The sequence below is a fragment of the Bombyx mandarina genome, chromosome 18 (genome assembly GCF_030267445.1).
Source record: "Bombyx mandarina strain Sakado chromosome 18, ASM3026744v2".
NCBI classification, from domain to species: Eukaryota; Metazoa; Arthropoda; class Insecta; order Lepidoptera; family Bombycidae; genus Bombyx; species Bombyx mandarina.
In genome coordinates, this window is record NC_143224.1 from 3,073,306 (window position 1) to 3,085,764 (window position 12,459).

Sequence of the window (12,459 nt, forward strand, 5' to 3'; positions counted from 1 at the left end):
AAATCCCTTAAAAAAATTGTGATAGTCTTTGTATGTATTGTTCTCAAATAAAATAAGTGTATAATCTATGTGTATTGTGTTGTGTTTTGGTTTAGGCTGTGCCATGGCTGTACAAACAAAAGTGGGAATCGTATTACCAATTGAGCATAAGTACTGATTTTTACTGTAACTTTATTGCAACACTAAAAATCGACGTCTTAATTAATATCGTTTATTTATTCGACACCATTGAATTTTCTTAGGTTATGATTACTGTGTATAGCTTGTAAGTACTGTTGTGATAAGAGCCAAGAGAAACGCCTTATCAGCCGGAGCCGGTACCGAAGTGAGGACGTGTAAACTACATTTTCTATACCAATTTAAAATTTGATTGCCTAAAATTTGAATATGTCCGGAGATAGTTCTAATGTAATCGATACGAAAAAAATTGCCTTAATAACTGGAATAACTGGCCAGGTATGTACTATCCTAAATGTTTAAAATGATTTTTTTACACGTACTTATTTTATTTAAATAATCATTCTGTTGAATTACCATAGCGGTACGTGTACCGTACCAAAAATTATTGTAAAAATAACAATGATTAAGAAATTAAAGTCAAAATCAAATTATATATATTTTTATTTTAACTCTTGGGTGGGCGGAGGGACTTCGGCCCTGAGGAATTTTTTGAGATGATACCATCATCTCGATTTTACCCTCACACCTACTACCTGGAGCCACTGCGTTCATCCACAGAGCATTTCCATCTTTTTTACCACATACTATTCTGTTTTGGAATGAGCTCCCCGCATTTCCTGACCACTACGATATGTCCTTCTTCAAACGAGGCTTTTGGAGAGTACTTAGCACTAGGCAGCGGAGTGGCTCTGCCCCTGGCATTGCTGAAATCTATGGGCGATGGTAACCACTCACCATCAGGTGGGCTGTATGGACGGAAAGAATAAAGAAAAAAAAAATATTTTTTTGTATCAAACTTCAGTGTTTGTCTCTAAACTTTACCTTGACAGTTTAATAATTATACGTTTTATAGGATGGTTCGTACTTAGCAGAATTTCTCATAGACAAAGGCTATGAAGTTCATGGGATCCTTCGTCGATCCTCATCATTCAACACTGGTCGCATCCAACACTTGTATGGACAACCCGCGTGTCATACGGGTGGTAAAATGCACCTACATTACGGAGATTTGAGTGACACATCATGTCTTATTAGCATCATAGCAAAGGTATACCCATTAACTAAAACTGCTTTTAAATATAGAATCCATTAGATTAGTAGTTTTACATGTTGAATAATTGGCTATGAGATTCCATAATACACATTAATTACTTAAGTAGTTAATTTAAAATATTTTTTTTTATTTTACTTCATGATTCTTTTTCTTTGCAAAGTTTTTTATTCCTTTATTCATTAGGTAATAAATAAACTATATAACGTGTTCAGAAACAAAGAAAATGGCCCAACATAAATTTTTAATGTGTTCATGAATCGTGATAACTGATAAGACAAATATTAAATAAATGAAAAATAAAACTTATATAACCTGGAATGTTAGTATTTTGTTGTGAACTGTGATAACCAAAAGATTTGAGCTATATGTTTAAGTGTCATAAAAAAAATTGGAAATTATATCTGAATATTCTGATGCCAGTACAAAACTTACTATCAATAATTTTTTTTGTACTTTATGGTGTTGCAGTAGATTTAAAAAAGTGAAGCCGTCGTGGCCTAAAGGATAAGACGTCCGGTGCATTCGTATCTAGCGATGCAACGGTGTTCGAATCCCGCAGGCGGGTGCCAATTTTTGTAATGAAATACGTACTTAAAAATGTTCACGATTGACTTCCACGGTGAAGGAATAACATCGTGTAATAAAAATCAAACTCGCAAAATTATAATTTGCGTAATTACTGGTGGTAGGACTGGTGAGACCGCACGGGCAGATACCACCACCCGGCCTATTTCTGCCGTGAAGCATGTTTCGGTTTGAAGGGTGGGTCAGCCGTTGTAACTATACTGAGACCTTAGAACTCATATCTCAAGGTGGGTGGCGGAATTTATTTTGTAGATGTCTGTGGGCTCCGGTAACCACTTAACACCAGGTGGGCCGTGAGCTCGTCGACGCTCATCTAAGCATATGAAAAAAATTAAAAAACTGAATGGCCGGAAATTCACAACCATGACACTATCTATATTATATTCTATTATTAGAATAAAGTTTCCTGTTAAACTTATGTATTATTTTTTCTATTATGATGAACAACTGAACATTCATAAAAACAATAAAAATATCCTTGCTTACAATGAAATTCTCTTACAGACTCGGCCCATAGAGATATACAATCTAGGGGCCCAATCTCATGTAAAAGTATCATTTGAATTAAGCGAATACACAGCACAAGTAGACGCTCTTGGTACTTTGAGGCTCTTAGAAGCGGTCAGAGCTGCCGGCCTTGAAAAAGATACTAAAATATACCAGGCTTCTACATCCGAGCTCTACGGAAAAGCTGTAGAAGTACCACAGAATGAGAAAACTCCTTTTTATCCTAGGTCCCCTTATGGTAAGAAATTTATACTCATAAAATAATTTAAGGAATATTAATTGTTTTTTTTTTATTGCCCTTGTAGGCAGACGAGCATACGGGCCACCTGATGGTCAGTGGTTACCGTCGCGTGGTTATGTACTTCAGCAATGCCAGGGGCAGAGATGTTAGGCTAGAAATAAATACCAGCAAGTGTTGTTGGTATGGGTAGCGTTAAATTCAGTGTTATCAATAGTTTGACGTCATTACTTGAACTAGAAGAAAGAATTTGTAAGAGAACACCGCTTTTACAGTCTACGCATTATCTGACGCAAAGGTATCGAATTCAAGTCGAGTGTAGAATTTCAACAAAATGGAGTTACATATCGATATTCATAATCTACATCTAAGCAATAAAAAAAATTAAAAAAAATATCGATATCTTGTTTTTTGAGATTTCCGTTAATGCACTTTTATGTATTTAAAATTAATAATATAAGGCATTGATCTCATCTACGTCATTAACAATCAATAAGCCCTTGAGAGCGTGACTTTATGTCCTTACCTGTAGGTACCACCACCCTAACTATTTCTGCCGTGTAGCAGTAATTCGTTTCGGTTTGAAGGGCGGGGCAGCCGTTGTACTGTTAAAAGTGAGACCTTAGAGCTCATGTCTCAATGTGGGTGGCGGCATTTACGAGATATCTATGGGCTCCGGTAAACACTTAACCACGTGGGCCGTGAACTCGTCGACCCATCTAAGCAATTAAAAAAAATAATCAAACGAAAAACTCATTTCTGCTATCATAATTGTGTTATGTAAACGAATTTTAAAGTAATTTACACACAACTCTGAAATGTGTAATGTTGGATGGAATTCTATTGTGTTTGTTTTGTTTTGAACAACGATTGACACACGTTGAACAGCTGTACATCTTTGAACATTACCTACTTGTTACGAAATGAGCCCATTTTCGTGAGTTTACACACGTCGGTATCCATTTTAACACGCTTTCATTAGCTTAACCTGTATCTGTCTATTTAAGTAACGGATTTTTCAGCAACTTGGAAATTTCATTTTAAGTTAAAAATTCGCACACGTTTGGTGTTATTAATTGGTACTGGCCAGGATAACGAAATTAACTAAAAAAAGTACATATTTTATTTGATACTTCCGATTAAAAAGTATAAAATCATTATATTTTTTAAAGTACATACAGTCAAAACCGTTTACTGCGACATCGTTTAGAACAGGGTTTCCCAAACTTATTTTGTCTACTGCCCACTTTGGGAATAAATTATTTTTTGGTGCCCCTCTTTTTCACCTACCTAAAAACCACTATAGCGAGAGCTCAGCCGGTGTCTAAGAGTCCTCCTAGATGAAATTACACAACGCCTCCCAAACCTCTACCCAACGCTCCTTTTTCTTCCGGATCTCTTACCGCCCCCCTTTAGGCCTGCAGCGCCCACAAAGGGGCGTTATCGCCCACTTTGGGAAGGGCTGGTTTAGAACAACATGCCGGTTATAATAACCTAGAACAAAGGTCCCTGCTGAATGCTATATGACCGCCTTATTAAAACATTGCTTTATACGCCATTGCTAATAACGACATACCTAACGACCACCTTTAACTAATATTTCGGAGAATTAAATCTGTTAGAACGACCGGCTAAGCTGTATTGTAAACAATTTGAAAAGGTATCCACATTTGTCTTCAATGGCTATTAAAATCAGGAAAGAAAACAATAGGATTTAGTTTAGTGTAGGGTCTTTTCTAATTCTTATAAACAAAACACGTGCATGCAGTAGAGTCAAAGCCCGCTTCTTCATATCTCTTCAGTTAGTTTGTTACTTATCTATACACAAGACCCACCAAAACTTTGTGGAGTTATTCGTGAAACTTCCAAAATGTCGCAAAGAAAAAGAAAACAAATTAATATAGAAGAAAAATCGCGTATTATATCCAAGCTAGAGAACGGAACTTCAAGACTTAGAAAAGGAATATGGTGTATCACACTCGACATATTTGAACCATTTGGAAAGAGCGAGAAAAAATTCAAACGCTTTACGACAATAATTTTACAGAAAAATAATATGCATTGTACCTATGTGTAATAAAGAAAATGTACATAGTTGAATAAATATATTTTTCCAATAATTCCCTATCGATTTGTTTGTACTTGCACGATACACATTAAACATCACCGGTTGTTACGACTTCGGTTTTTACGACTGAATATGAGCAGTCCCTTCGATTTTGACTGTATATGTTTACATTTAACTAGCTTTTACTTTTACTTAAGCTTTTTTTTTGCAAACAAACAAATACACACATTTTCTCATTTATTAAAATAATTTCTTAGAATTGATCGTCTTTTCGAGGTACCATACGATGAATTTTATCAGAGGACAGGAGTATTGAATGTTTCGCGGCAAAAGTAGATACGGCACTGTCCACTCCACTTCGATAAAGCGGCACGACACGAGAACCCTCTCATCGTGGCCGCCGGTAACTACATTCCCGATCCTGCGGACAGAATGGAAAGCAGTCGACGTCATTTCGTGAACAACAACCACGTCATTTCAGATCCTCCCGATCCACTCACGGTGCTTCTAGGTACCTCAAGCACTGGTCATCGTTCTCGTCGAACCCGTCGCTTGCGACGAAGGGCTCGACAAGTAAATGAACCGACAGACACAAACTCACCATAATTTGAAGTCTAAAGGGCTGAGGTCTGGGCTAGATGAGGGCCAGTTTTTAGCTCTTCTAAACTTTGGATCGTTGGTTTCAACTTTCAAGCCAGTCTTGGGTAGTTCGTGCCTTTTGACCAGGTGCAGAGTACTGCTGGAAAGTCCACGGTATATTTTTAACAAGTGTATTGCTGCGAGGTTTCACAACATGATCCAAGACTGTATCTTGATACACTTTGAAGTAGGCACCCGTGACCTACGTGGCAGGCAAAGCGATAAGAGTTTTACAGGCCAGATTTTGAAGCCAATACACGGCGACTTGGGATTTTTAGAAAGTGGATGCGAATATTATAAAGAGATCTCGTTTGTCCACAGCTTGCGCTAAACTGTACGCGTACTGGATAGTTGTGAACTACAGAGAGGCGTATCAAATGTTCGCTTGTAACGGACTACTGTTCAACCATGAGAGTCCACGGCGTGGCGAGAACTTCGTCACGAGGAAGATAACTAGAGGTGTCGCCAAAATTACCCTAGGTCTCATGCCTTATTTGGAGTTAGGGAACCTGGATAGCAAAAGAGATTGGGGGCACGCCAAGGATTACGTCGAGGTGAGATATCGGATATTTTGGTTGTGTCGAAAAAAAATAAAAAGGACAAATCCCATCTTTGGAATTATAAAGAACCATTCCGAAATTTTTGGATTAAGGCTTTAATTATTATAAAAAATTTACTTAGAACGACCCCTTTCAGCGACTCTTAATAATCAAATGAACAGCTTAAAAAGGGACAAACATATACATCGGTCTCTTTCACTTCTTTTTCTCTTCCTCTTTTTTTATTTATTCGGCTCATAATACGCATCACAAGTTAAAAAGTTTATTTCTTATTTTTATTTACGTCTTTTCGACTTGAAAACTTTATTCGGTGTTTTCCAAAAAATGCATTTTTTGGGTTTAGTCTCAATAATTCTAAAGGTGCGATATATATGTACGTACGTGTAATGTGTACGGTGTTGAACGCGCTCTTTTAAATAAGTCTTTTTTTTGATTTAGATATTACTTTGCAATGAAGTATAATACAATACCAATTTAATAGGTGTCAAAATTACTAGAGAATTAAACTATTAAAAAAACACATTTAGAATTTAAAATGATATATTCAAAAAGATAAAAGACAAAGTTATGGTAATAAGGTAATGTAGGAAAAACAAAGACATCATCTCGACACATACTCAACGTTAAGACTCCAACTATTCGTTGTAGTGGCAAACATCTCATACAGATTAATACCACCGTAGTTATTAATGATTGAAATCTGACAGTATTTTGTCATATAGTTAGTGCGACTACGTACTAAATATGAAGCTGCTCCCGTACAGCAACCTTTCTCAAAGTGGGCGATAACGCCCCCTTGTGGGCAGTGGAGGCTTAAAGGTGGGCGGTAAGAGACCCAGAAAGAAAATGGGGGCGTTGTGTAGCGGCTTGGGAGGCGATTTGTAATTTCATCTCGGAGGACTCTTTAAACACCGACTGAGCTCTCGCTATAGTGGTTTTGAAGTAGGTGAAAAAATGGGGGCGCTACAAAAAAAAATTTCTCAAAGTAAGCAGTAGACAAAAAAAAACATGTGTGCAATTCACACGTGGTAAAAGTGAAACCTTCAAAAACTAAAATACAATTATCCTAAATGTCTAAGTATATAATATGTAAAATTTTGTCATTAGTAAATAATTGTAAATCATCTTTTATAGCATGAGGTAGCGCTCTCTGTGAATTGATATTTTAGCGTATAATGTGTTCTATCTCATTCTCTCGCCGGCTGAATCCATTAACATTTATGTGTTTGTGTCTGTCTCTATGGACTTATTTTTTCGTTTCATCGAGTTTGAAATCACAACGATTCTAAAGAAGTTTCACTTTAATAAGTTTGGGAACCACTACTGTACTGTGCGCCTGTACAACAAAATCCCACAAGATGTTCAGAACCTACATATACATAGGTTTAAGAAAACTGTTAAAGAATATCTGTGTAATAAAGCTTACTATAAAGTCATTGATTATCTAGAAGAAGATTGCACAAAGTGGGAATGAGTTGCTCGCCTCGGGGATTTCAATATTGCAATAATTGTTACGTTATAATGCTCACTGTAAAAATGAATATTTAAAAAAAAATCTAATATTAAAAAAAAAAGACATGCCCGCTGAGTTTCTTGCCAGTTCTTCTCAGGACGGAGGCTAGTTTTTGTTTGGCGGTAGTTCTTTTTGACGTTCAACAAGTATGTACTTTCATTTATCTATACTAATATTATAAAGAGGAAAGATTTGTTTGTTTGTTTGTATTGAACTACTCCGAAACTACTGAACCGATTTAAAAAAATATTTCCATGTTTGGAAGTTACACTATTCCCGAGTGACATAAGCTATAATCTTTTTTTTAAAAAAATAGGGATCTTTACTAATGTAACCCAAGGTGTAAAAAAATTACCTAAAATATTCTTTACATCGCGTGCCCTGCGAAAACTATTGATGATAGAATAAAATAACGTACTACGACTTTGTAGAACACATTATTAATTACAAAAAGTGTTGCGACAGCTTAAGTCTAACTCTTGTAGTTATGCAGCAATAAGTGTTCTTTTATTTTAAAAAATAAAACACCGTCAAATATTGTTGAACTTTTTGTTAAAGACCCGAGCGGAGCCGGAGCGGGCCGCTAGTGTTGAATAATTTTTTTTTTATTTGTGTTGTACAGGCTATGTGGTTGATGCTCCAACAAGAGGAGCCCGAGGACTTCGTGGTGGCGACGGGGGAAACGCACAGCGTCCGCGAGTTCGTCGAGAAGTCGTTCGCGTGCGTGGGGCGCTGCGTGGCGTGGCGCGGCGCCGGCGTGCACGAGACCGGACACGACGCGCACACGGAACAACTACTCGTCAAAGTCAACCCTAAGTATTTCCGCCCCACCGAAGTGGTAAGCATTAACAACATATCGAGGGCTGAAAGGCTATTCTTTTTTAACGAAGTTCCTTATGAAGAACGAAACCGCTAGTTACCGCCCCATCAGTCTCCTCCCGGCGATAGGCAAGCTATACGAACGACTCCTTCGTAAACGCCTCTGGGACTTCGTCGCGTCCAATAAAATATTGATCGACGAGCAGTTTGGGTTTCGCGCCAAACACTCGTGCATCCATCAAGTGCACCGCCTCCCGGAGCACATCTTATTAGGGCTGAATAGGCGGAAACCCATCCCGACAGGAGCCCTCTTCTTCGATATACCGAAGGCGTTCGACAAAATCTGGCACAACGGTTTGATATACAAACTGTATAACATGGGAGTGCCAGACAGACTCGTGCTCATCATACGAGACTACTTGTCGAACCGTTCGTCCCGATATCGAGTCGAGGGAACGCGCTCTCGCCCCCGTCACGTTACAGCCGGATTCCCGCAAGGCTTCGGCCTCTCCCCGTTACTATTCAGTTTGTATATCAACGATAGGAGATCCGGAGACCTATCTGGCGCTCTTCGCCGATGACACGGCTATCTACTACTCGTGTAGGAAGAAGTCGTTGTTACATCGGCGACTCCAGACCGCAGCTATCACCATGGTACAGTGGTTTCGGAAGTGGCGCATCGACATCAACCCCATGAAAAGCACAGCTGTGCTCTTCAAAGCGTTCGCCCTCCGAGCACCACTTTTAGCATCCCACTCTCGACTAGGCGCGTCAACACCTCCGCCTCCGCCATTCGCCCAATCATCATGTACGACCAACCTATACCGTGTGCCCCGAAGGTCAAATACTTAGGCGTCACCCTCGACAGAGGGATGACATTCCGCCCCCACATAGAGACGGTACGCGACCGTGCCGCCTTCATACTAGGACGTCTCTACCCGATGATATGCAGGCGAAGTAAATTGTCCCTTAAAAATAAGGTGACACTCTACAAAACTTACATACGCCCCGTCATGACCTATGCAAGCGTAGTGTTCGCTCACGCGGCCCGCACTCACTTAAAATCATTCCAAGTTATTCAATCCCGTTTTTGCAGGATAGCCGTCGGAGCCCCGTGGTTCGTCAGGAACGTCGACCTCCATGACGACCTGGACTTAGAGTCCATCAGTAAGTATCTACAGTCGGCGTCGATGCGCCACTTCGATAAAGCGACACGACACGAGAACCCTCTCATCGTGGCCGCCGGTAACTACATTCCCGATCCTGCGGACAGAATGGAAAGCAGTCGACGTCGCCCCAAACACGTCATCTCGGACCCTCCCGATCCACTAACGGTGCTTTTAGGTACCTCAAGCACCGGTCATCGTTCACGTCGAACCCGTCGCTTGCGACCGAGGGCTCGACGAGTAAATTAACCCTCAGACAGCCCACTGAGTTTCTCGCCGTTGGTAGATTCTGCGAAGCACGGCTCTTGCTAGGGTTCGTGTTAGCAACGTCATCAGGCTTGAGCCCCGTGAGCTCATCTACTAGTTAAGGCGACGCTGATATAGCCTCTTATATACTTGCCTGGCGTAGGGGATACCGTGATCATGCAGGCGGTTCCCCCAGGACGAGGCTGCTTCATTGCACTGCGGAGTGGTTGACCCCTGCGATTATTTTTATTATTATCAATAAAAAAAACATATAAAACGGTACAACGGCTGCCCTGCCCTTCAAACCGGAACGCATTACTGCTTCACAGCATAAATAGTCAGAATGGTGGTACTGACGCGTGCAGACTCACAAGACATCCTACCACCAGTACAAAATGTGGTTTAAGCGACATTTATCTTTGTAATTAAATGTGCGTTTTTGTTTGGTATTAGCATCAACAGCTCGATGTTTTAATTGAACTTTAATAGGCTTACTCTGTTCAAATAGCCAAAGAAGTTTTTTGTTATGATATTTTTTTTCAAAATTTTAAAATTTAAATATCTCTCCTATAAAGTTACAAAAATGTCGCTTAAACCAAATAGCCTTTCACCCCTCGAAATGCTCGTCAAAAACGTCTACGGTAAAAAACTCAAAAATCCCAATAAAATCCGCTTAATATTATTAATTATGCCACATGGATCGTTATAGTTTAGACGGTTTTATTAGACTCGACCGGCATAGTTAATATGCAGAATAGAATCAAAATATAATAGAAGAAATATAAAAAACAATAACTGAATGATTAATCAATTTCCTTCCAGGACTTATTACTAGGCGATCCAAGCAAGGCGAAACAGAAGTTAGGATGGGCCCCTAAAGTTAGCTTCGACCAACTAGTCAAGGATATGGTAGAAGCGGATCTAGAATTGATGAAAAAGACACCAGAAGCGTAGAATCTATTTATTTGCGGAAACCATTACATTATGTAGATCTCTATATACTGCGGGGCGAGCTACGGCAATAGTTGGCATTTACGTCAGATTAGAATGACAGCGGCTGTCACTTTAAGAATTTTTTATCTGTGGCAGCGAGCTGGCCATCTTGTAAAAACTACTTACACAAACACGACAGATATTACAAAGCATTAGGTTAAATATTTATGATTTTGTTACACTTTGCAGAGTAATTGTGTACTTTAAATTATTGTCAGATGACGCTGTTTATCATTTGTTTTATTGCGTAAGTTTTTTTTAAAACTATATTATTTTTTATTGTACTCAAGATTTACGCCGAACGCCCACTCTAAGATCCAAGCGTGTTAAGCTGAAGCTCCCTAACACCTTATGTATAACTAAAACATAAATTGCGGCTTTGATTGTACAACTCGACCAAGCTAAGTTTGCACCTTGCTGGAATGCGGCGCCCCGCCCGCTTCCCCGCTCACCTTCCCGCAATCGCCCCGTCGCGTCAGTACGGTTAGCATCTTTGTCGCCGACACGCGTCATACGAGCTTTCGTCTCCCTATCCGTTGAATTTTAAATTTTTTAACTGTTCTTGTTAGGTTTTTGTTGAACTGTTTTTACTGAGCGCTTAACGTTAATTTTTTTTTTCTTCGAGAGGATTGTTGTGTGCAACAAAAATGAAAGGAAAGGTCATACACAGTGAAGGGAGAAACATAATCCTGAAAAGAAAACATAAAGGAAAATTATTACTGAGCAATTGGGATACAAATTTAAAAAGTGCAAGAACGCCCGGGCGGTCTTAATACAAAAACCCGATATCGCTATATCTAATGTATCTATGCATAATATTTATTGTTAAAAACAATAAATGCAAAGTAAAATCTAACAAACATTTGTTAACATTTTTAAAGTCATAGCGAATCCTTTTTTCAGACCGTACCTAAGTGGCAGTGTGACGTTATCGATGCGAGGTGCAAACTTAGCTTGGTCGAGCTGTATGTTTGTATTTGTATATATATATATATATAATGGACGTATTAAACTAATTTTAATAATATAATGTTATGTAATTGAATTCTGTAATCCTGTATGTTACATAGCTAGTAAGAATAATGAAATAATACAGAGGTTTAATACAGTGTGCTTAGTGCTAGTTTTTAACCCAATTTTGTATGCAGTTGAAACAGCGCCCCTAGCGGCAAACGTAGGCAAACGATCCCATTCCATACAAATATAAGTTAACTTTTACGCTATCGAGAACGTTAAAAACCTCTCACTAAGCACACACACAGGTCGAATTTACGAAAGAAATAAGTTTCATTACAATAGGTTTCTACGACCGATCTTCGGAATTAAATTTGAGTCTGACATTGATTGATAACAAAAATAGTGTTTTTTTTGTGTAGTTATAATGCCTCATTCAAGTCACTATTCTGTCGTCTGATATTGATGACGTCACAATGTCGTATATAGACTACGTTCTCGTATACACACATAAACAATTACAAATGCGATGTGGGTACACAGTTAAAAAACTTGCATTTAAATATAAATAGAATATAGAAAATCTTAGGATTATATTTTTACATTATCTGAACAGTGAAACATACAGTGAGTTATGTAAATTAAATTTAAATAATCCTTTGTTCGTGTGTTGTTTTTTTTTTTGTCTCAATTTAAAATGTTAACTAAGATAAGGCTGACCCGGTGGCATTGGAATTGGCGACCCTGATTGCAGCACTGAGGGTCGTGGGTTCGATTCTCAAAACGGACAAACATTCGTGTCATGAATAAGTTTGTTTTCTCTCTCTGGGTGCTTAATATCTTTAAAGGTATTTATTTAGATGTATATAAGTATGTATATTAGTGTATATATAAGTATGTATATCAGACTGGTTCCCTTGATACAGGGAATCATAGT

General features: G+C 38.6%; 1 protein-coding gene across 1 annotated transcript; it reads left to right on the forward strand.

Moving 5' to 3' along the window:
• Window positions 1-250: 250 nt before the first annotated feature.
• Window positions 251-11,598, forward strand: Gmd (GDP-mannose 4,6 dehydratase). Its single transcript, XM_028176246.2, has 6 exons — window positions 251-456; window positions 1,034-1,228; window positions 2,324-2,564; window positions 5,593-5,825; window positions 7,967-8,182; window positions 10,398-11,598. The coding sequence occupies exons 1-6, from the start codon at window positions 388-390 to the stop codon at window positions 10,527-10,529; spliced, it is 1,086 nt and encodes a 361-aa protein (XP_028032047.2). The 5' UTR covers window positions 251-387; the 3' UTR covers window positions 10,530-11,598.
• Window positions 11,599-12,459: the final 861 nt, after the last annotated feature.